Source organism: Chiloscyllium plagiosum, chromosome 31 (genome assembly GCF_004010195.1).
Source record: "Chiloscyllium plagiosum isolate BGI_BamShark_2017 chromosome 31, ASM401019v2, whole genome shotgun sequence".
In the NCBI taxonomy this organism is placed as follows: domain Eukaryota; kingdom Metazoa; phylum Chordata; class Chondrichthyes; order Orectolobiformes; family Hemiscylliidae; genus Chiloscyllium; species Chiloscyllium plagiosum.
Window position 1 is genome coordinate 45,169,051 of NC_057740.1, and position 25,240 is coordinate 45,194,290.

General features: G+C 42.0%; 1 protein-coding gene across 1 annotated transcript in view; it reads left to right on the forward strand.

The window, feature by feature from the left end:
* tubg1 (tubulin, gamma 1) overlaps positions 1-25,240 on the forward strand; it is an 80,645-nt gene that overhangs the window by 43,249 nt on the left and 12,156 nt on the right. The window contains exons 5-8 of the mRNA XM_043721584.1: positions 2,423-2,502; positions 6,927-7,053; positions 7,200-7,286; positions 17,596-17,745. Of these exons, the coding sequence (XP_043577519.1) occupies positions 2,423-2,502; positions 6,927-7,053; positions 7,200-7,286; positions 17,596-17,745 (444 nt within the window). The remainder of the gene's footprint in view (positions 1-2,422; positions 2,503-6,926; positions 7,054-7,199; positions 7,287-17,595; positions 17,746-25,240) is intronic.

Genomic DNA, 25,240 nt, shown 5'->3' on the forward strand with positions numbered 1-25,240 from the left:
AGGGGGCATAGCTTTAAATTAAGGGGTGGTAGGTATAGGACAGATGTTAGGGGTAGGTTCTTTACTCAGCGAGTCGTGAGTTCATGGAATGCCCTGCCAGTAGCAGTGGTGGACTCCCCCTCTTTATGGGCATTTAAACGGGCATTGGATAGGCATATAGAGGATAGTGGGCTAGTATAGGTTAGGTGGGCTTGGATCGGCGCAACATCGAGGGCCAAAGGGCCTGTACTGCGCTGTATTTTTCTATGTATGGGAATACGCAACTTTCAAGTTCCCCTCCAAGCCTCTGACTTGGAGATATATCGCTGTTGCTGGGTCAAAATCCTGGAATTTCCTCCCTAATGGCATTGTGGGTCAACCCACAACCGCAGTTCAAGATGGCAGCTCACCCCCACCTTCTCAAGTGCACCTCGGGCTGGGTAATAAATTTTGACTGGCCAGCGATGCCCACATCCCACAAATGAATTTTTTAAAAACTACCACAAAGAATTCTAACAGATTTGTCATGCATGACCACTATTTTATGAAGCTGACTCAACTTTGTTTTATAATGTACTACCAAGTACTCCACAATTTCATTCTTAATAATGGACTGTAAAACCCTGCCAATGAGAGAAGGCAGACTAACTGGATTATAATTTCCCATTTTTTGCCTCCCTCCTTTCTTAAACAGGAATGTTACATTAGCCATTTTCCCTAAATGGGATCCTCCCTAATTCCAGTAATACCTGAAAACTTACCAATGCCTTCTCAATCTCCTCAGCTATGTCCTTTAGAACCCTGGGATGTAGTCCAGTCAGTTCGGGTGATTCATCTACCTTCAGATCTTTTACTTCCCCACCACTTTCTCCTTAGCACTGGGCACTGCATTCACCTCTGCCTCCTGACGCTCTTGAAGTTTTGATATGGTACTGGTGACTTCCACCATGAAGACTGATGCAAAGTAACTATTATCTATTCCCCATTACTACTTCTCCAGCTTAATTTTCCAGTCATCTAATATCCTTTCTTACCTTTTATATATCTTATCAAACCCTTACTCTTTTTTTATGTTATCAGCTGACTTACCCTCATAATTCATATTGTGCCCCCTAATTGCTTTTTAGTTGTCCTCTGCTGATTTTCAAAGGCTTCCCAGTCCTCTGGCTTCCTACTGATCTTCATTACATTTGTATACTTGTGTTTTCCTTTTAGGCTGTTCTTGAATTCCCTCATTAACTATGGTTGCCTTGCCCTCCCCTTTTAAAATGTTTCTTGTTTCTGAGGATGAATTTCTGCTGTGCCTCCCGAATTACTCCCAGAAACTTCAGCCGTTGCTGCTGTACCATCTTACGTGGTGGGTTCCCTTTCCAATCATTCTGGCCAGCTTCTCCCTCCTATCTTTTTAGTTACCTTTACTCGATTGTAATACCATTACATCTGATTCAGCTTCTTTCTCCAGCACAGCTGTGCTCTCCTTCATCAGTACCCCCGGCACCCCTCGCACTTTTTATCCTTTGCTACCTTTGCTGAATGCATTAGTTCTAGGGATATTTAACACCCAGTCCTGCCCTTCAGGTCTCTGGTTTAGCGACAACATCTTACTTTCACGTAGTAATGTGTGCCTGTAATTCACCCGTCTTAGTTACCATGTTCGTATGCATGTACAGTAACTCTCCTTTAGACCAAATTACTTTCTCCCTTACTCTGACTCTATCTTACTATTCTTAACTTATTATTCTCTATTCGACTTAAGGGTCATAAGATCCAGGCAAAAATGATTTCAGATCACAATCTGATAAGCAATCATCGCATTGAATGACAAAGAAGGCTCGATAGGCCAAATAGCCTTTTCTTGCTCAGTTTTCTCATGTTCTTAGGCAACTTGCCACATCTCTCCCGTAACCCTCCTTAATAAAAAGTAACTGAGATGGAAGCTGAGGTATGGTAGAGTACCACATTAGACAGTTTCTTGCCTTGTAGGCCTTTCAAAAAGGTTCACACTTTCTATGTATTAACAAGGTAGAAGATTTTTGACATTGTATTTATGCATTGTAATTGTTATAAACTAATATAATCTGAAGGGATATCTGAGAGCTAATGAAATGAAGCACAGATGATGGATATACTATATTAATTAACAGTAACGTGGTTTGAATGGTTGTATAAATATGGGGAGCCTGTAATCATTAGGATGCAAATTTTATGGAGTGTGGTTATCTGAAAGAAAGGTCTTGCTGAAAACATGCACTTGAATTCTGTTTAAATGCAATTACCTTTTGGTATGTAACATAATACTGATTAAAATTTTCTTTATAGAGCATGTTGATTTTGAGTTTGGACTCTGCCCATGAGTTTAAATTGTATCATAGTTGGTGTTAACCTTGTGTAGCCAATTTGTACAGTAGCATTTTCTACTGATTTGTTGTGTTTTTGTTTATAGGGCTTTGTTCTGTGTCATTCCATTGCTGGTGGGACAGGTTCTGGTCTGGGGTCCTACCTCCTAGAGAAGTTGAATGACAGGTGAGTGACAAGCACTTGCTGTGAATATGAAGCATTAGCTACTCATTTGACTCCATGCTAAAATGGGAGAACACAATGTAGTTTGGGCGTAATATAGAAGAACATGAGTAGTAGGAATGTACCATACAACCTTCACATTTACTTTCCCTATTTACCATATCCCTTGTTTCCTTTAATTTCCAAAAATCTATTTATTTTAGTTATTATTATAGCTCTAACTTCCAAAGCCTTCTGCAGAGAATTTGAAAGATTTTCAACCCTTTGAATGAAGAAATTTCCCATCTCAGTCCTAAATGGCTAGTGCCTTTATTCTAAGACTGTGGCTTCAATTTCTAGACTGTACAACCAGTGAAAACTGCCAGTCAATGTCAGCAGTATTAGAATCAACTACTAAGGAAGTAATAGCAGAATGTTTGCAAAATCATAGTCTAATCAAGTAGAGTTAATAAGGCTTTATGAAAGGGAAATAGTGTCTGACTAATTTCCAAAAAGATTAGATTCCCTCCAGTGTGGAAACAGGCCCTTTGGCCCAATCAGTCCACACCGACCCTCCGAAGAGTAACACACCCAGACCCATTTCACTCTGACTTATGCACCTAACACTATGGACAATTTAGCATGGCCAGTTCACCTAACCTGCACCTCTTTGGACTGTGGGAGGAAACCAGAGCACCTGGGAGGAAACCCACGTAGACATGGGGAGAATGTGCAAACTCCACACATAGTCATCTGAGGCGGGAATCAAATCTGGGACCTTGGTGCTGTGAGGCAGCAGTGCTAACCACTGAGCCACTGTGCTGCCCCAAAGTTTTGGAAAGAATTCTGAGGGATAGGATCTATGACTATTTGGCAAAGCATACCGTGATTAAAGGCAATCAGCATGGCTTTGTGAGGGGCAGGTCATGCCTCCCAAATCTTATTGAGTTCTTCGAGGAGGTGACAAGACAGGGTCGACGAAGGTCAAAGTAGTGGATGTGGTGTATATGGACTTCAGCAAGGCATTTGATAAGGTTCCCCATGGTAGGCTCATTCATAAAGTCAGGAATTATGGGATACATGGAGATTTGGCTGTCTGGATTCAGAATTGGTTGGCTGACAGAAGGCAGAGAGTGGTTGTAGATGGAAGGTATTCTGCCTAGAGGTCTGTGTTCAGTGGGGTCATGCAGGACTCTGTTCTTGGGCCTCTGCTCTTCATAGTTTCTATAAATGACTTGGACGAGGAGGTTGAGGGGTGTGTTAGTAAATTTGCAGATGACACAAAGGTTGAAGGTGTCGTCGATAGTATTGAGGGCTATTGCAGGCTGCAGCGTGATGTAGACAGGATGCAGAGCTGTGCTGGGAAATAGCAGATGGAGTTCAACCTGGATAAATGCAAAGTGATGCATTTTGGAAGGTCGAACTAGAATGCTGAATATAGGATTAAAGACAGGATTCTTGGTAGTGTGGAGGAACAGAGGAATCTGGGTGTGCAAGGACATAGATCCCTCAAAGTTGCCACCCAAGTGGATAGGGTTGTTAAGAAAGCATATGGTGTTTTGGCTTTCATTAACAGGGGGATCAAGTTTAAGAGTTGCGAGGTTTTGCTACAGCTCTACAACTCCCTCCACACTTGGAGTATTGTGTCCAGTTCTGGTTGTCCTACTATAGCAAAGATACAGAGGCTTTGTAGAGGGTCCAAAGAAGCTTTTACCAGAATGCTGCCTGGACTGGAGGACTTGTCTTATGAAGAAAGATTGAAAAAGCTCGGACTTTTCTGTCTGGAGAGAAGGAGGAAGAGAGGAGACCTGCTCGAGGTATACAAGGTAGTGAGAGGAAAAAAATAGAGTCAATAGCCAGAGACTTTTTCCCCAGGGCAGGATTGACTGGTACGAGGGGTCATAGTTTTAAAATATTAGGGGAAGGGTATAGAGGCAATGTCAGAGGTAGGTTCTTTATGCAGAGAGTTATGAATGCATGGAATGCATTGCCAGCGGTGGTGGTGGAAGCAGAGTCTTTAGGGACATTTAAGCAACTGCTGGACAGGCACATTGAGAGCAGTGAGTTGAGGGGTGCACAGGTTAAGTTGTTATATTTTACATTAGGATTAAACCTCAGCACAACATCGTGGGCCAAAGTGCTGTATGCTGTATTTTTCTATATTCTATTAATTTATTAGAGTTTTTCAAGGGAGTCTCAACCAGAGTGGAAAGAGGGCAGCCATAGATGTGTTGTATTTGGACTTCCAGAAGGCATTTGACAAAGTATTTTTCAAAAGATTAAGTCATAAGATAGGAGCCCAGAGTGTTGGTGGTACTATATTGGCGTGGATAGAGAATTGGTTGATGGGCAGGAAGCAGAGAGTGGGAATAAGGGATTCTTTTTCAAGTCAGTGACCCGTGACCAGGATGGTCCCACAGGGATAAGCGCTGAGGCTGCAGCTGTTAATAATGTATATTAATAACTTGGAGGAAGTGAATGCTCTGTAGTCAATTTCAAGGCAACACAAAAATAGGTGGAAAGACAGATTGTCAGAGGGACACAAACAGTTTACAGAAAGTTATATTAATAGGTTTAAGTAAGTGGGCAAAAAGTTAACAAATGGAGAATAATGTGGGGACAATGCAAATTGTTTCTTTTGGAAGGGAGAACAGAATATTAAATGGAGAAGAAACTGCAGAAAGTTGCAACACAAATGGATTTGTCGGTACTTGTGTATGAATCACAGAAAGCTAGCAGGCAAGTGCAACAGGCAATTAGAAAGGCTACTGGAATGTTAGCCCTGATTCCAAGGGGGTTGGAGTATAGATGAGTAGGGAAGTCTTATTTGAAACTGTACAAGATGCTGGTGAGACCATATCTTGAGTACTGACAGCAGTTTTGGTCTCCTTATTTTAAGAAAAGATATCATTTCATAAAAGACAGTTCAGAGAAGGATCATTCGGACTATCAATATGGAGGAATCGTCTTATAAGCAAAGGCTAAGCTATCTGGGACGCTACACATTGAAGTTTAGAAGAATGAGAGGTGATCTCATTTGAAGTGCATAGGTTTCTTAAGGGGTTTGACATGTTTAATGCTGAAAGGGTGTCAGCCCTTCATGGGAGAGCCTAGAACAGAGGCTATAATCTCAATGTAAAGGGGTGCCAATTTAAGACTGAGATGAGGAATTTCTTCTGAGGCTTGAGAGTCTTTGGAATTCCTTGCCACAGAGAGCTCGAGGACAGACACCTTGTACGTATTTAAGGCTGAGGTAGATGGTTTCTTGATCAGTAAGGAAATCAAGGGTTATGGGAAAAATGCAAGAAAGTGGATGTGAAGATTGTTGGCTCAGCCATGATCCTATTAAATGGGAGAATAGGCTTGAGGGACTGAACTGCCCACTTCTGATCCTATTTTTTTATGGTCTTATGACCTTATGGTAAAGCGTTCTCAGAATTGTTTGTTTCAATGGGACCATCTTATGAGAGAGTTTAGGACCATTCTGCTCGGTCTCTTCTAGGATAGTTGTTTTATCCAGGAATTAATCTAATCAACCTTTGGTCCCTCCCTTACTTAGGTATGGAGACAAAAATTATACGCATTATTTCAAGTATATTCTCAACAACGATTTATGCTATTTGCAGCAAAACTTCCTTGCTCTTGTATTCCAACCTGCTTGGAAAGACTAACATAACATTTCCTTCCTAATTGAAATTAGGAATTCCTGTACTTTAAATGACTCTTGGGGAGCATAAAGAACACGAATAGCAAAGATTTTTCTACTCTAGGGTGGGGGAGTTCAAAACTACGGGACATATTTTTAGGAAGAGAGAAGAAAGATTTAAAAGGCACGTGAGAGGCAACTTATTCACACAGAGGATGGTTCTTATGTGGAATGAACTGCCAGAAGAAATGGTTGCTGCAGGTATAATTACATTTAAAAGATGTTTGAACAGATACATGAATAGGAAAGGTTTAGAGAGATATGAGCCAAATGCAGGCAAGGCAACTGGGACTACTTTAAGTTGAAAAACTTGGTCAGCATGGATTATTTGGATCGAAGGATCTGTTTCCGTGATCTGTGATTCTATACAAGGACTGTTAGATAGCTGAATACCATTTCATAGTTTTTTTTATATCTACTTTTCCATTCTCCCTGTCAATGTGAATTGTTTCATATTTTCCAATGTTATATTCCATCTGCCATCTCCTTGATCATTCACTTAATAGCTTATATCCCTTTAAAGCTTAATTGTGTCCTTATTATTCAATTTCTCACCTAGCTATATTATCAACAAGGTATTATCAAACTTGGGTATGATACACTTGATCCCTTCACCTAAGTCATTGGCTTAGTGATTAGCTAACAAAAACTGTATCAGGTTCGTGTTTTCCTTTTCATAAACTGACCATAACAACCTAAATATTCTAAAATGCTCAAACCTATTTGTGTTAAATCCCTGCAGGTACCCAAAAAAACTGGTGCAGACTTACTCTGTGTTCCCTAATCAGGATGAGATGAGTGATGTTGTGGTGCAGCCTTATAATTCGCTGCTGACACTAAAGAGATTGACACAGAATGCAGACTGCGTGGTAAGTAACTGTAAATGGGATGGTTGAACTTGGTGCAGTACTTTCTGGATGGTTTACTGTCTTACAGTCAAGTATGGGAATGAGCTAGTACAATAGTATGCCAAATTGCACAAGTCGTTAAAGCGATGCTGTTTTGGTTTTTAAAGGTTGTTCTTGACAACACTGCGTTGAATCGGATTGCAACAGACAGGCTTCATATTCAGAACCCATCCTTCTCTCAGATCAACCAGCTGGTAGGTAAAGGCTAATGCTCAATTGTTTTGGGTGTACTCTTCAAGCCTGACCCACCATTCCATAAGATCATGGCTGCTCTGCTTTCGTGCCAGCTCCTCATTCCCCATCAATTTGTTAGTATTTCAAAAAGCTGTATATGTCGTCTTCAAATACTATTGTGATCTAACCTACACAGCTCTCTGGAGTTTCTATCTGAATTAGAATCCCTACTGCGAGGAAACAGGCCCTTCGGCCCAACAAGTCCACATTAACCTTCCAAAGAGTATCTCACCCAGACCCATTCCCCTACATTTACCCCGACTCATGCATCTAACCTACACATCCCTGAACACTATGGTAAGCTTAGCATGGCCAGTTCACCTAACCTGCATATCTTTGGATTGTGGGAGGAAACCAGAGCACCCGGAGGAAACCCATGCAGACACTGGGTGAATGTGCAAACTCCACGCACACTGTTGCCCAAGGCTGGACTCAAACCCGGGACCCTGGAGCTGTGATTCAGCAGTGCTAACCACTGAGCGACTGTACTGCCCCTGTTGGTGAATTCGAGTTTTAAATGAGTGTCTCCTTATTCTGTTACCATGTACCCTAGTGCAAGTTTCTCCCACTAGTGGAAACATTTTCTCAATACCTACCTGTTAAATGCCCTTACAATATTTTATATTTCAATAAGACCGCACCTCATTCTTCTAAACTCTAATGAACAAAGGCTAATCTGCTCAGCCATTCTTGATAAATCACCTGCATTCCAGGAATCAATCTCCTGAATCTGTTTTGAACTACCTCCAATACCCATATATCCTTTTTTTAAATATAGGGAGCAAAACTGTAAACTATACTCCAGGTGTGGCCTCAACAAGCCCCTGTACAGTTGTAATACAGGTTCCCTATTTTTAAATTCCAGACCCTGCCCAATAAAGGCCAAATTTCCAGTTGCCTTCTTACATACTTGCTGCATCTGCATGCTAGTGTTTTGTGTTTCATGCCCAAAACCTTTTGTGCTACACCATTTTGGAATCTTCCCTCATTTAAGTAATAATCCACCTTTTGATTTTTCTTATCGAAGTGCATGATTTCACTCTTTCCTACTATAGACTCCAAATGCCAAGAGTTTGTCTACTCTCAACCTGTATACATCCCTTTGAGATTCTTTTATCTTTGTCACAACATGCCCCCCCCCCAACCTATTTTTGTATCATCAGCAAAGTTGGATATATTACAGTCTGTCCCCTCTTCTATATCATTATTATAGGTGATAAATAATTGAGGCCCTAGGACTGATCCTTATGGCACTCCAATTGTTACATACTTCCAACCTGAAAAAGACTCATTAGTCCCAACTCCGTCTTTTGGATTATGTTATCTTTTCCAACTATCCTGTTATTTCTTCCTTAATAATGGGCAGTGACATTTTCCCAATTACAAGTTTTAGGGTAACTGGCATGTAATTCCTACTTTCTGTCTCCCTCCCACTTGAATAAGGACATCAAGTTAGCAGATTTTTGATCCGCAGGAACCCTCCTGCAGTCAAATGAGTTGTGGAATATTTCGACCAATGTCTCTGCAATCTCTATAGCCACTTTCTTTTAAAAGCCTTGGATGCAGGCAGTTAAGACCTGGTGACCTGTCTAACTTCAAATAGTGTCATTGTATCCTGCAAAAAAAACATAAAATAATACAGCACAAGAAGGACATTTGTTCCATAACTGTGGTTGACAAGGCCCTCAACGTATCACCCATGCTTCCGCCCTTGCCCCTTCCCATTACTCATTATAGCATGATTGCCCCCCACCGTTCTCACTTTTCACCCTGTGAGCCTCCACATTCAAAGGATCATCCTTCGCCACTTCAGACAACTCCAGCAGAGAGTCACAAATACATCTTTCCCTCACTGCACCATCTGCATTTTGCAGGGATCGTTCCCTTTGATCACCACCATCATCCCTTCCCATGCAACTGCAGTGCAACACCTGCCCCTTCACCACCTCCGTGCTCACCGTCCCAGGGCCTAAACAGTCTTACCAGGTGAAGCAACATTTCACTTGTACCTCCTCCAACCTTGTGTTTGCTGCACCGAATGTGGCCTACTCTACATTGGAGAAACCAAACAGACTGAGTGACTGCTTTGCAGAACACCTCCGGTTGGTGCACAAGCTTGACCCCGACCTTTCCCGTAGCCACTTGTTTCAACACAGTGTCTTGCTCGCAATGCTGTCTTGTCTGTCCTCGGCATGCTGCATTACTTCAGCAAATCACAGCGCTAACTAGAAGAGCAACATTCCATCTTCAAACTAGGCAGTTTACAATCTTCTGAGCTCAGTATTGAGTTCAAAATTTTCAAATTAAGAACCATTCCTTCTCTTTCTTTTAGCATTGTTTGTTACATTCTCTGTCACCCTCTCTCCCCTTCCCCTATCCCATTAGGACTGTCTGTTGTTTCCAGTGTGGCAGTTAGACACACCATTGTCCTGCCTTTCTCACATTCCAATCACATAATCTGAATTGTCAACATTCTTTCTCCCCAGCACTCCAAACGCCCCACCCCTTCCCCCAATTGTTGCATAAGTACTTCCCCCTCCACACTTTACTTCAACTCTGATGAAGAACCCTCTAGACTTGAAACATTAGCTTGCTTTCTCTCTTTGGATGTTGCCTGACCTGCTGTGTGCTCTAGCATTTTTTTGTTTTCAACTGGGGACATTTTGCCCATTGAATCTGAGGGAACTGTTATGAGGAATAATTCGGTTGATCTCACTTTCTTGTTTCCTAAACCCCTGCAATGCTTTTCTTCAAGTATTTATCCAGTTGTCTTTTGAGGGTAATTAGTTACTCCCTATCAGACAATCCAATCCTAATTACTTGTTATACAAGTTGTTTCCTCATCATCGTCTCTGATACTATTGTTAGTCGTGTAATCCTTCTGGTATTAGCCCTATAGACAATAGACAGTAGGTGCAGGATTAGGCCCTTCGAGCCAGCACCACCATTCATTATGACCATGGCTGATCATCCTCAATCAGTATCCTGCTCCTGCCTTATCCCCATAACCCTTGATTCCATTATCCTTAAGAGCTCTATCCAACTTTTTCTTGGAAGTATCCAGAGACTTGGCCTCCACAACCTTCTGGGGCAGAGCATTCCATACACCCACCACTCTCTGGGTGAAGATGTTTCTCCTCAACTCTGTTCTAAGTGGCCTACCCCTTATTTTTAAACTGTCCTCTGGTTTGGGACTCACCATCAGTGGAAACATGCTTCCTGCCTCCAGAGTGCCCAATCCTTTAATGATCTTATACATTTCAATTAGATCCCCTCTCAGCCTTCTAAACTCAAGCGTACAAAAGCCCAGTCGCTCCAATCTTTCAGCGTAAGATAGTCCCGCCATTCTGGGAATTGACCTCGTGAATGTATGCTGCACTCCCTCAATAGCCAGAATGTCTTTCCTCAAATTTGGAGACCAAAAGTGCGCACAATATTATAGGTGCAGTCTCACCAGGGCCCGATACAGCTGCAGAAGGACCTCTTTGCTTCTATACTCAATTCCTCTTATGAAGGCCAGCATGCTATTAGCTTTCTTCACTGCCTGCTGTACCTGCATGCTTGCTTTCTTGACTGATGTACAAGAACACTTAGATCTCGTTGTACTGCCCCCTTTTACTTAACCTGACTCCATTTAGGTAATCTGCCTTCCTGATCTTGCCACCAAAGTGGATAACCACACATTTATCCACATTAAACTGCATCTGCCATGCATCCGTCCACTCACCTTGCCTGTCTAGGTCACCCTGTATTCTCCTAATATCCTCCTCACATTTCACCCTGCCACCCAGCTTTATGTCATCATCAAATTTGCTAATATTACTTTTAATACCTTCATCTATATCAGTAATGTACATTGTAAAAAGCTGAGGTCCCAGCACTGATCCCTGCAGCACATGACTGGTCACCGCCTGTCATTCCGAAAGGGAGCCGTTTATCACTACTCTTTGTTTCCTGTCAGCCAACCAATTTTCAGTCCATGTGCCCTAATTTTACTCACTAACCTCCTATGTGGGACTTTATCAAAGGCTTTCTGAAAGTCCAGGTACACTACATCCACTGGATCTCCCTTGTCCATCTTCAGAGTTACATCCTCAAAAAGTTCCAGAAGATTAGTCAAGCATGATTTTCCCCTTCATAAATCCATGCTGACTCTGTCCTATCCTGTTACTGCTATCCAGATGTGTCGTAATTTCGTCCTTTATAATTAACTCCAGCATTTTTCCCACCAGTTGAGGTCAGACGAACTGGTCTATAATTCTCTGTTTTCTCTCTCCCTCCTTTCTTAAAAAGTGAGACAACGTTAGCCACCCTCCAATCCACAGGAACTGATCCTGAATCTATAGAACATTGGAAAATGCATCCACGATTTCTCGAGCCACCTCCTTCAGTACCCTGGGATGCAGACCATCAGGTCCCGGGGACTTATCAGCCTTCAGACCTAACAGTCTCCAACACCATTTCCTGCCTCATATAAATTCTCTTCAGCCACTATTACATCTGGGAGATTGCTCGTGTCTTCCCCAGTGAAGATAGATCTAAAGTACCAATTCAACTCTTCTGCCATTTCTTTGTTCCCTGTAATAAATTCACCCGTTTCTGTCTTCAAGGGCCCAATTTTAGTCGTAACCATTTAATTTTCTTTTCACATACCTAAAAAAGCCTTTACTATCCTCCTTTTATATTTTTGGCCAGTTTACCTTTGTACCTTATTTTTTCTTTGCGTATTTCCTTTTTTGTTATCCTCTGTTGTTTTTTAAAAGCTTCCCAGTCCTCTGATTTCCCACTCATCTTTGCTATGCTATACTTTTTCCCTTTTGTCTTTATATGGACCTTAACTTCCCTCATCAGCCACGGTCATTCCTGCCTCCCCTTAGGATCTTTCTTCCTTTTTGGAATGAACTGCTCCTGCATCTTTGCATTATACCCAGAAATACTTGCCATTGTTGTTCCACTGCCATCCCTGCTAGGGTATTGTACCATTGAACTTTGACCAGCTCCTCCCTCAGAGCTCCATAGTTCTCCTTATTCAACTGAAATTTTGTCACTTCCGATCCTACCCTCTCCCTTTCAAACTGCAGATTAATGCTCGTTGTATTGTGGTCACTACCTCCTAATGGCTCCTTTACTTCGAGGTCCCTGATCAAATCCGGTTCCTTGCACAACACCAGATCCAGAATTGCCTTCTCCCTGGTAGGCTCCAGCACAAGCTGTTCTAAGAATCCATCTCGGAGGCACTCCACAAATTCCCTTTCTTGGGGTCCAGTACCATCCTGATTCTCCCAGTCTACCTGCATGTTGAAATCCACCATAACAACTGTAGTAATATCTTTGCGACAGGCCAATTTCAGCTCCTTATTCAACTTACACACTACATCAAGGTTACTGTAGATAACTCCCATTAGGGTCTTTCTGCCCTTCGAATTTCTCAGCTCTATCCATACTGACTCTACATCCCCTGATTCTAGGTCCCTCCACGCAAGGGACTGAATATCATTCCTTAACAACCGGGCTAACCCATCCCTTCTGCCAGTCAGTCTGTCCTTACGATAGCATGTATAGCCTTGAATATTCATTTCCCAGGCCCTGTCCACTTGAAGCCACGTCTCAGTTATCCCCACAACATCGTAACTGCGGATTTCCAAATGAGCCTCAAGCTCATACACCTTATTTCTAATGCTTTGTGCATTCATATATAATATTTTTAATTTGGTACTCCCCTCACCCTTCCTATCAATCCCTATTTCACCTCACCTTATGGCATGATCCTTTTTTGAGTTTTCTGCTCCATTGATTCCGTTGTCTTTCTTGACTTCTCTTGTTCTAACTTTCTCTTTAACTTCCTTTTTAAATTTCCAGTTTGTCCCCTTCCCCCCCACCCCCCTGCCATTTAGTTTAAACACTGCTGTGTTGCAGTGGCAAACCTACCTGCCAGAATGCTGATCCCCCACCTATAAAGGTGCAACCCTTCCATCTTGTATGATTTATCCTTACCATTAAACATACCTCAGTGATCCAAGAATTTAAATCCTTTCTTCCTGCACCAGTTCCCCAGCCACACATTCAAGTCCATTATCTCCCTGTTCCTGTCCTCTCCAGCCCGAGGAACTGGAAGCAAACCGGAGATAACCACCCTGGACGTCCTGCTTTTCAGCCTTCTTCCGAGTTCTCCGAAGTCCCGCTGTAGAATGTCCCTCCTCTTCTTCCCGACGTCATTTGTGCCGACATGCACCACCACGCCTGGCTCTTCACCTTCGCCCTTGAGGATTTCCTGCTCTCTGTCTACGATGTCCTTAATCCTGGCACCAGGAAGGCAACATCCTCAAATCACGCCTGTTGCCGCAGAAACCCCATTCAGTTCCTCTCACTATGGAGTCCCCTATTACCACGGCTTTGTGTGATGTCTGACTCCTCGGCTCTGCCTCCATGCCAATTTCTGATTGGCAGACCTGACCGCCTCTCGGACTGGCAGTGACGTCTGTCTCTACGATTTCCAAGAGATGCAACCTGTTCCTGACAGGTACTTCCCCTGGGGTCTGTTGTACTTGTCTCATCTCTGTCTTCCTCATCGTCGTCTCCCTTCTACTCTCTTCTGGTATGCTCGGTGTAATAACCTCATTGAAGGTCCTGTCCAGAACACACCTACGTAAAAAACACCCACCCACCTTCCCAACAGCCTCTGTGCTCTGACTTCACTTCCGCCCAGCTCCCATCGCTCTCTGCTGCAAAAAAAAAGCCCTTAGACATTGTAAACGGTTTCTCCTTGCTTACTCAAACTATCCAAACTCTTCTTTCAAATATTTTCTAAGCCTTCTCTCAGGGGACTAATCCCAGTTTTGCTAGTCTATCCCTGTAATCTCTCAACTCTGAAACCATTCGAGTAAATTTTATAACCTAAATGAATGAGTTGAAAAGGATAAATCAGTAGTGCTGGGTAGCTATGTAGCAAAATTTGAATAAATCAGTTTATTAGTGTAGAGATACTAATCACATTGATGCTTTTCCAGCTAAGGATATCATCATGCTGAAATAAAAACAGAGTTTAAAAAATCATGAGTGTTTCAAAGAACATCATAATCTGGTCATCAAAACAGTTAATAATAACTTCCACCATTGTGAGCTATTACTAATTGGGCAAAGTCAAACTTCAGAATGTTTCTAAACTTGCATTCTGGTTATGTGTTTGTCCTGGATGGGGTTCCTGGGGTTTGTGGTGATGTCATTTCCTGTTCGTTTTCTCAGGGGTTGATAGATGGTATCTAGATCTATGTGTTTGTTTATGGCATTGTGGTTGGAGTGCCAGGCCTCTAGGAATTCTCTGGCATGTCTTTGCTTAGCCTGTCCCAGGATAGATGTGTTGTCCCAGTTGAAATGGTGTTTTTTTTTCATCCGTGTGTAGGGCTACGAGGAGAGAGGGTCGTGTCTTTTTGTGGCTAGCTGGTGTTCGTGTATCCTGGTGGCTAACTTTCTTCCTGTTTGTCCTACGTAGTGTTTGTGGCCGTCCTTGCATGGAATTTTGTAGACGACGTTGGTTTTGTCCATGGGTTGTACTGGGTCGTTTTTGTTTGAGAGTGTTGGTGGGTTTGTGTGCTACTAGGATTCCGAGGGGTCTTAGTAGTCTGGCTGTCATTTCTGAAACTTCTTTGATGTATGGTAAGGGTTTCTGGCTGTGTTTGGTCTGCTTGTTGTGGTTTGTTCTTGAGGAATCTGCGCACTGTATTTTTTGTGTATCCGTTCTTCTTGAATATGTTGTATAGGTGGTTCTCCTCTGTTTTCTGAAGTTCGTCTGTGCTACAGTGTGTGGTGGCTCATTGGAATAGTGTTCTGATTCTGCATTCTGGTCTTTCTGACCTGTTGCACAAGCCCAAATCATATGAGATATCTTGACTAGTTAGGATGAATTCATGAGAGACAGTTGAGTAGGCCTGTGACTGAAATGTTGACTTGTATTTAAAACGGAGATTGGAATTTTTTTAAAAAAAGAGAAATAGGCTAAATTTTTGAATGTGAAGAAATAATTAAGAGAGTAACTTTGACGTCAAAAAGAGAAGGAAGAGGTGTTTAAGAGCCAGCGTGGACTAAGTGGTAGAAGATACTGTAGCCACTGAGAAAGTAAGGAAATTGCTCACAAGTAGAGAGTCATAAAAATAGAAGAATGAGTGTGGTGGTGGAAAGAAATACCTTCTATTAATCCAGTATTCTTCACAATCCGTGTGTTCCTTTGTGATTCACAGCTATTTATCATATATTATGAGGATGTTTGGCCTATCATATATGCAAACTCTTCAACTGAGTTTACCTAATTAATTCAGTTCCACTCCTCTTTCTTCCGAACCTTTCCCTTCAAGAATTTATCCATTCCCCTTTGAATGTTACTATTGAACCTTTTTAGAAGAGTGTTCCAGGTACTTATTATGCACAGCTTAAATAATTGGTCCTTGGTGTTGCCTGTTGTTCTTTTCCTTAAACCTTTATCCTCAGATTATTGACATCTTTGCCACTAAAAGCAATTTTTCCTTATTTTCTTGAACTGTAAATCGAATTTGTGTAGTTTAGTCATGGTTGGAGTCCTTCGTGCTTTTGGTGACCTCAGTAAAATCACCCCTTAATGTTTACTGTTCTAATGAAAACAATCCTGTCTCATATACTGTCCTTTCATCCTGCCTTAAGTAAGGATGTCACATTTTATCACTTTGCAATCCTCTGGAACTGCCCCCATATCTAAAGGAGGTCACAAGATTATGGCAAATCCCTTCTGCTATATCAATCCCATATTCCCTTTGTAACCTAGGACGTAAGCGATTCAGAACAGGTGATTTGTCTACTATAATTCATAGTCAGCCTTTCTGTTATATTCTATCTCAATTTCACCCTATCCTTTTTACCAATATCTTGTCTGATTCCTCTTCATTCGTGAATGCACAAAAATACTTAAATATTGTAGCCTTCCCCAGCATCTCTAAGCATAAATCACCCACTTTGTCCTTAATAGGACTCATAACATTGCTTAAAGCCCCCTTACTTTTTTGATGCACATAGAAGACCTTTATTTATATTGACTTGCATTCTATTCTCACTTTGCCAATCCCATTTTCCTCTTCACCTACCCTTGGTGACTTATTGTATTTGATCTACTTCTCAACTTGAAGAATTCAACTGATATGCATAATTCATCCTCCTTTTTTTTTGTTTCATTATAATCTCTTCATCCAAAGAGAGTTGCTTTTTGTACTCAATTTTTTTGTCCTTTTTGGTATGTACCTAGCCTATACCTGAAGCATGTCATCTTTAAAGATCATCTATTGTTCAATTTTAGCTTTTCCTGTCAGACTTTGTTTCCATTTTATCCTGACTAGATTTTTTCTTGTATTGAAGTTAGTCCTTTTCTTTCAGTTTAGATATTCTACTTTAAATTGTTCTTTGCTCTTCTGCATTATAAGATCTAACCTTATGATGATCATTCTTAACTGAGTGTTCCCTAACAGTCACTTGATCCACACAGCCCATCTGGGTTCCACAGCACCAGATTTAACAAAACCTCCTTTCTGGTTGACCAAGATCATAATGAACAAGGAAATCCTTCAGAAAATATTTCAGACATTCCTTGTCCTCTATATCCTTGATTGTAGCAGTATCTCAATCAATGTATGGATAATTAAAGTTTCTACATAGAATTAGTATATAGTTCTTGCACATTACTGTGATCCTTTGCAGATTTGTTTTTGTCTCTGTTTGAATGCCTTTAGAATATACACTAGAAATGTGATCAAAATTTTAGTCCATTTGGTTTGAGGTGAGATGCTATGTTCTTGTTCCTTCTGAAAGACAATCCGCCCTTTCTAACAGTAAATAGCTTTCACGAATTAGCCCTACCATATCAAACTTAACTGCTTCCTCGTGGAGTCTGTTTTATCATGGCGTGTACTTGAAGGCATGTACTGTGTTTCTAGGTGGCCAAGTGTTATCATGAAAAGACCGAGTAGTGCAATTAACAGAATAGGCAAAGCAGAGAATAAGCAGAGGAAGAGTATTACGTAAATGTTTTCGGAGCAGTCATGATGATCTCTCTGGTCCTTCATAATGCGAAATAGGAGTTGCTGATTCCTATCTTCAACACAATCATTGCTGTTAATTCTGATGTCTTTTTGAGGTACATGTAGGAGGTATGCTTGGATTAATGTGATGTACTGCGACACACTCTTTAGTTTCAAGTATCACTATATCGCTGCAGTGTGACCTTACAGCATTGCTACATGATTTTTTAAATAGGTTTCCACCATCATGTCTGCAAGTACCACCACATTGAGGTACCCTGGATACATGAACAATGATCTGATCGGACTAATTGCCTCTCTCATTCCCACTCCAAGACTGCACTTTCTTATGACCGGCTACACTCCACTTACTACTGATCAGTCGGTATGTGCTCATTGATAATATTTATTTGTTGAGGTTAGACTTGCATTTAAATAATTATTATTCATTTTTGTTCATACCTGGGCATAAGCATCACTAATGTTTAATTGATGATTAGCTCCATTTGACAGTGAATTATGGTTAAAGAGTCAGTATACTTAACTTCTTATAACAGATACTAGATGTCAAGTGCAGATGATATGCCGTTCTCTTCAATAAAATAAATCAAATATTGTTGTCTTTACAAGCTATGGCACTTGTTAATTTTCATTTTTCTATATTGTTAGTTGTGGAGTGGATTGAAAAAAGGACTGTTTTAAAAAGTAAAGATTGTGGAAGAGGCCTAAAAGGGAAGGCAGATGAACTCGGCATGGTTAGGAACATAGGACTGGGATATCATAACAATTACAGAAACATGGGTCAGGAATGGATAGGACTAGGAACTTAATGTTCCAGGATACAACTCTACAGGAAGGACAGAAAGGGAGGCAAGAGAGATGGGGCAGTGGTGTTTTTGATAAGGAATAGCCTTACAGCTGTGCTGAGGGAGGATATTCCTGGAAATACATCCAGGGAAGTTATTTGGGTGGAACTGAGAAATAAGAAAGAGATGATCACCTTATTAGGATTGTATTATAGACACCTTAATAGTCAGAGGGAAATTGAGAAACAAACTTGTAAGGAGATCTCAGCTATCTGTAAGAATAATAGGGTGGTTATGGTAGGGGATTTTAACTTTCCAAACATAGACTGGGACTGCCATAGTGTTAAAGGTTTAGATGGAGAGAAATTTGTTAAGTGTGTACAAGACAATTTTCTGATTCAGTATGTGGATGTACCTACAAGAGAAGGTGCAAAACTTGACCTACTCTTGGGAAATAAGGCAGGGCAGGTGACTGAGGTGTCAGTGGGGGAGCACTTTGGGGCCAGCGACCATAATTCTATTAGTTTTAAAATAGTGATGGAAAAGGATAGACAAGATCTAAAAGTTGAAGTTCTAAACAGGAGGAAGGCCAATTTTGACGGTATTAGGCAAGAACTTTCAAAAGCTGATTGGGCGCAGATGTTCGCAGGTAAAGGGATGGCTGGAAAATGGGAAGCCTTCAGAAATGAGAAAACGAGAGTGCAGAGAAAGTATATTCCAGGAAAGGCTGGTAGGTATAGAGAATTCTGGATGACTAAAGAAATTGAGGGTTTGGTTAAGACAAAGAAGGAAGCATATGTCAGGTATAGACAGGATAGATTGAGTGAATCCCTAGAAGAGTATAAAGGCAGTAGGAGCATACTTAAAGGGAAGTCAGGAGGAGATAGCTTTGGCAAATAGAATTAAGGAGAATCCAAAGGGTTTTTACAAGTACATGAAGGAAAAAGGGTAGCGGGGGAGAGAATAGGGCCCCTCAAAGATCAGCAAGGCGGCCTTTGAGTAGAGCCGCAGGAGATGGGACAGATATTAAACAAGTATTTTGCATCAGTATTTACTGTGGGAAAGGACGTGGAAGATATAGAATGTAGGGAAATAGGATGGTGACCTGTGGAAAAAATGTCCATATTACAGAGGGGAAGTGCTGGATGTCTTGAAACACATAAGTGGATAAATCCCCAGGACCTGATCAGGTGTACCCTAGAATTCTGAGGGAAGCTAGGGAAGTGATTGCAGGCCTCTTGCTGAGATATTTGTATCATCGATAGTCACAGGTGAGGTGCCGGAAGACTGGGGGTTGGCTAACGTGGTGCCACTGTTTATAAACGGTGGTAAGGCCAAGTCAGTGAACTGTAGACCAGTGAACCTGACGTCGGTAGTGGGCAAGTTGTTGGAGGGACAGGATGTACATGTATTTGGAAAAGCAAGGACTGATTAGGGATAGTCAACATGGCTTTGTGCGTGGGAAATCATGTCTCACAACCTTGATTGAGTTTTTTGAGGAAGTAACAAAGAGGATTGATGAGGACAGAGCCATAGCTGTGATCTATATAGACTTCAGTAAGACGTTCAACAAGGTTCCCCATGGGAGACTGGTGAGCAAGGTTAGATCTCATGGAATACAGGGAGAACTCGCCATTTGGATATAAAAGTGGCTCAAAGGTAGAAGATAGAGGGTGGTGGTGGTAGAGGGTTGTTTTTCAGACTGGAGGCCTGTGACTAGTGGAGTGCCACAAGGATCGGTGCTGCGTCCACTACTTTTCATCACTTAGATAAAGGATTTGGATGTGAGCATAAGAGGTATAGTTTGCTGATGACACCAAAATTGGAGGTGTAGTGAACAGTAAAGAAGGTTACCTCAGATTATAAGGGATCTTGATCAAATGAGCCAATGGGCTGAGAAGTGGCAGACGGTGTTTAATTTAGATAAATGTGAGGTGCTGCATTTTGGGAAAGCAAATCTTAGCAGGGCTTATACACTTAATTTTTGATTAGATTACTTAGTGTGGAAACAGGCCCTTCGGCCCAACAAGTCCATACCAAACCGCCGAAGCGCAACCCACCCAGACCCATTCCCCTACGTTTACCCCTTCACCTAACACTAAGGGCAATTTAGCATGGGCAATTCACCTAACCTGCACATTTTTGGACTGTGGGAGGAAACCAGAGCACCCGGAGGAAACCCACACAGTGGAAGAATGTGCAAACTCCACAGTCAGTCGCCTGAGGCGGGAATTGAACCCAGGTCTCTGGTGCTGTGAGGCAGTAGTGCTAACCACTGTGCCACCGTGCCGCCCACTTAATGGTCAGACAATGGCTAGTGTTGCTGAACAGAGAGACCTTGGAGTGCAGATTCATAGCTCCTTGAAAGTGGAGTCTTAGATAGATAGGATAGTGAAGAAGGCGTTTGGTATGCTTTCCTTTATTGGTCAGAGTATTGAGTACAGGGATTGGGAGGTCACGTTGCGGCTGTACAGGACATTGGTTAGGCCACTGTTGGAATATTGCGTGCAATTCTGGTCTCTTCCTATCGGAAAGATGTTGCGAAACTTGAAAGGGTTCAGAAAAGATTTACAAAGGTTGGAGGATTTGAGCGAGAGGGAGAGATTGAATAGGCGAGGGCTGTTTTCCTTGGACCATTGGAGACTGAGGGGTGACCTTATAGAGGTTTACAAAATCATGAGGTGCATGGATAGGATAAATAGACAAAGTATTTTCCCTGGACTAGCGGGCATAGGTTTAGGGTGAGAGGGGCAAGATATAAAAGAGACCTAAGAGGCAACTTTTTCACTCAGAGGGTGGTACGTGTATGAAATGAGCTGCCAGAAGAAGTGGTGGAGGCTGGTACAATTGCAACATTTAAAAAGCATTTGGATGGGTACATGAATAGGAAGGGTTTGGAGGGATATGGGCCGGGTTCTGGCAGGTGGGACTAGATTGTGTTGGGATATCTGGTCGGTGTGGACAAGTTGGATGGAAGGGTCTGTTTCCGTGCTGTACATCTCTATGACTCTATGATTGCTTTTTAAAAAGTGAAGCAAGCTACCAGCACTTATGGTTGGGAACAGGTAGCTAGTTAGTCTATGGAGTTGTAACCAGTTGTTGAAACAAAGGCCTTCTGCCTGCCAACAACTATGTGATTGTCTCCCAGCTAGCTGAACACATTGTGGATGTAAACAATATAGGCAGAAGCCTTCAGCACTCCAGAAGAGGAGGATGGTTTCCTTTTGCTCTGCAGTTTTTAAAAACAAAATCTGAAACCATATTATTTTTTCTCACCAGTTTCAGTAAGCTGTTGCTTTTAACTAATGAGTCAGTTTATAATTTTGTGAGCAAGTCACTCTCAGACAAGAGGCACGGTGGGTAGTTTGGCGCACTGACCTCTCTACCGCTGAAGCCAGGTGTCAACTCACAGACACCTCCCCTTCCAGCCCCCTCAGCCATGACCTCACCTCCCATCAGCCCACTCCTGGCACCTTCCTCTGCCACTGCAGGAAATGCAAAACCTGAGCCCACACCACTTGCCTCACCTCAGCCCAAGGCCCCAAAGGATCTTTCCACATCCGACAGAAATTTACCTGTACCTCCACCAATGTCATCTACTGTATCCATTGCACCCGGTGTGGTCTCCTCTACATCAGGGAGACAGGACACCTACTTGTGGATCGTTTCAGAGAACATCTGGGACTCCCGCACCAACCAACCCCACCACCTTGTGGCTGAACACTTTAACTCCCCATTCCATTCTGTCGAGGACATGCAGGTCCTGGGCATCCTCCATCGCCAAACTCTTACCACTCGACGCCTGAAGGAAGATTGCCTCATCTTCAGCTTTGGGACCCTGTAATCACACTGGATCAATGTGGATTTCAACAGTTTTTTCATGTTCCCCTCCCTCCAAATTATCCCAGCCCAAAGCCTCTAACTCGGCACCACCTCCTGACCTGTCCATTACCTTTCCCACCAGCTACCTTACCCCCAGCCCCATCCCCTCCCATTTATCTCTCAGCCCCCTGGCCCACAAGCCTCATCCCCGATGAAGGGCTTATACACAAAATATCGATGCTCCTGCTCCTCAGATGCTGCCTGACCGGCTGTGCTTTTCCAGCACCACACTCTCAACCCAAAGGATCAGCTCTGGCAAACCTGTTGGCAGAGTCCGTTGAACTGCCTTCTCAGTTTTTCTCTCCACTCATAAAACCAGTAGTTTCTCATCTGCCTGGAGCTGGAGCGGTTTATAAGTGGGAAGGTTTAGAGTTTTAACAGAGAGTTATATGATGAAAGTTCTTAGTTTTTGTTTTCCCTTTACCTGTAGCCAGAATCTATTTATTTGTAATAAATTGTCATTTCCATTAAGTGCAGACACCTGGTGTGTGCTTTTTTGTTAATCTGGGTCTACAATATAGGTGAATTGGGGAATATTTTATACTTTGATAAAATCTTTAACATTTGTGACCAAATCTGGAAATAGTGGAACTTAATTTCCAGCTTGCTACCCCAGTGAAATGTAACACTGACTTTGGGAAGCATGTTGCTATCGCAGTAGTATTGCTACTGTGTAGATTAAATTCCCTACAGTATGGAAACAGGCTATTTGGCCCAACAAGTCCACACCAACCCTCTGAGGAGTAACCCACCCAGACCCATTCCCCTACCCTATATTTACCCCTGACTACTAACACTACGGGCAATTTTAACATGGCCACTTCACCTGCCCTGCACATTCTTTGGATTGTCGGAGGAAACCCATGCAGACACTGGGAGAATGTGCAAACTCCACACACACAGTCACCCGAGGCGGGAATCAAAGCCAGGTCCCTGGCGCTGTGTGGCAGCAGTGCTAACCACTGAGCCACAGTCCCTGCTGTGAAGACTGAATTTTAAATAAGCATTATTAAATTTTAATTTATATTGCAGCATTATCAAAATGGTGCAGGAACAATCTCATTCTACCTCTAACTCATTAATGCTTCATTCAGTTTTGACACATCTTGAGGGTGAAAGATCATGTGATGTTCACCAAGTGCTAAGGTTGCTTCAAATGTGAGCACATTTCATCCTTTATAAAAGGGCCAGTTCCATAATAGCTCATCTAATTTTTTTGTGAGCGAACCCTATCTGATCCTATATCAGTGGCTGTATTTAACTAGACACTGATGCACTGTTTGGGAGCAGCAGACGTTCCAAAGGATAATACCATTCTGCTGAATTCACCTCTTTTGTTATGTTGGAGCACTGTAAATAGAACAAAGGTTCTGGTGCCTCACTGAGGAAGGTTTTGAAGGCATTGAAGGGAATGCAGAAATGGTTTACTCAAATAGTTTGGGGATGGGGCATCTTAGTGATGAGGAAAGATTGGAGACATTGGGACTATTTGATAGAAAATTTTAAAATAACGAGAGATCTGGAGAGAGTAATTAGTGTTCCCACACCCAAACAGATTGAGAACCATAGGGCATAGTTTTAAAATATGTTGCAAAAAAAGCAAATGCAAAGTGAGAAAATCTTTTTCACAAGGCAAGGAGTCAAAGATTGGAATGGGTGTCTGGAAGTGTGGTGGAGGCAGGTTCAATTGAGGCATTCAAGAGGGCATTGGGTGGTCATTTAAATAAAAATAATGTGGAGGGTTCCAGGAAAATGACAGGAGATTAAAATGCCAGGATGAACTGACTGGCCATCTTTTGTAGCATAAATTGGTAATTCTGTACGCATCACTAAAATTAGTATTAACGCCAGCTCTGGGATGAAATTCCTACTTCTCACCTGTCTTCTGTCACCTTTATGTAATGGTCTGAATAAAGTGTTACAGTTATGTAGTACCTTTAAAAGTAAAATGCACCATGGCTGTATGAACATTTCTGCTGTAATTTTTGTTTTCAATTATACTGGACCTTGAATGCCAAAACAGGACATTATTTTAATTGACAAGTAGCTAATGCATAATTGTAATCATTATGATGTTGGAGAAAGACAAAAATAGTTAAAACCTGTTTTCCAAGTATGTGTAATAGAGTCTTTCTTTGAGTGTCTTTTGAAGTTACTTTTATTTGGAGTTTGGGATGATATGCTATTTGATTGAACTTTAATGACTGGCTGCAAAATTGCACAAGATCAAAGTGCTGTGTGATGGCATGGATGGTTGGTAGGCAAACCACAATCCCCCTAAAAGAACCTGCAATTTAGCATGCTTTAAAAATAAAATTTGGTGACAGCAGATGTTTAGATTTGGAATATGCCTGAAATCTGCAGAATTCTTTGTGTGATATGTATGTAAGTTTTCGAATCACTCAGGTGGGAGATCACCTTGAGACAGTGAATAAATTGTGATGACACGTCAACACTTGAAGACTTTAAATCTTGGAACATTTTTTAAAAATTGACTCCAGTTACACATATATCTGTAATCTATGTCACAGTTTTCATGCTTGTGCAGTCACTGCCATATTTAGTAGTGTATGTAGTCCTGCTGATGAAAAAGAAACTGATGAATGTATGAAAGTGAAAAGTGAGAGTCTCATCTTGGCTGTTTTGGTAGGATTGTAATCTCTTGAGTTAGGTATTATGAAATGATTTATACAGAAGGGGTCAAAGTGTTTTTCTCTGAGTTGCTTCGTTTGAACCTCTTTTTGGTATAAGTGAAAGAGATGGCAGTTATAGGAAGGGGGATAAAGTCTCAGATATAGTCACATAGATGGGTTAACTCCAGGAAAGGTAAGAGAGGTAGGCAGCTAGTGCAGGAGTCTTTTGTAGATATTCCCATTTCAAACAATATGCTGTTTTGGAAAATGTAGGGGGTGATGGATTCTCAGGGGAACGTAGCACGAACAGCCAAGTTTCTGGTATTGAGACTGGCTCTAATGCAACGAGGGGTATGTCGGGTTCCAAGAGATCAATTGTGTTAGGGGAGTCAGAGGTCTAGACAGAGGTTTCTGTGGCCAGCAGAGAAAAAGCAGAATGGTGTGTTGTTTCCCTGGTGCCAGGATCAAGGATGTCTCAGAGAGGGTGCAGAATGTTCTCACGGGGGAGAGGGGCCAGCAAGAGGTCATTGTCCACATTGGAACCAACGACATAGGAAGG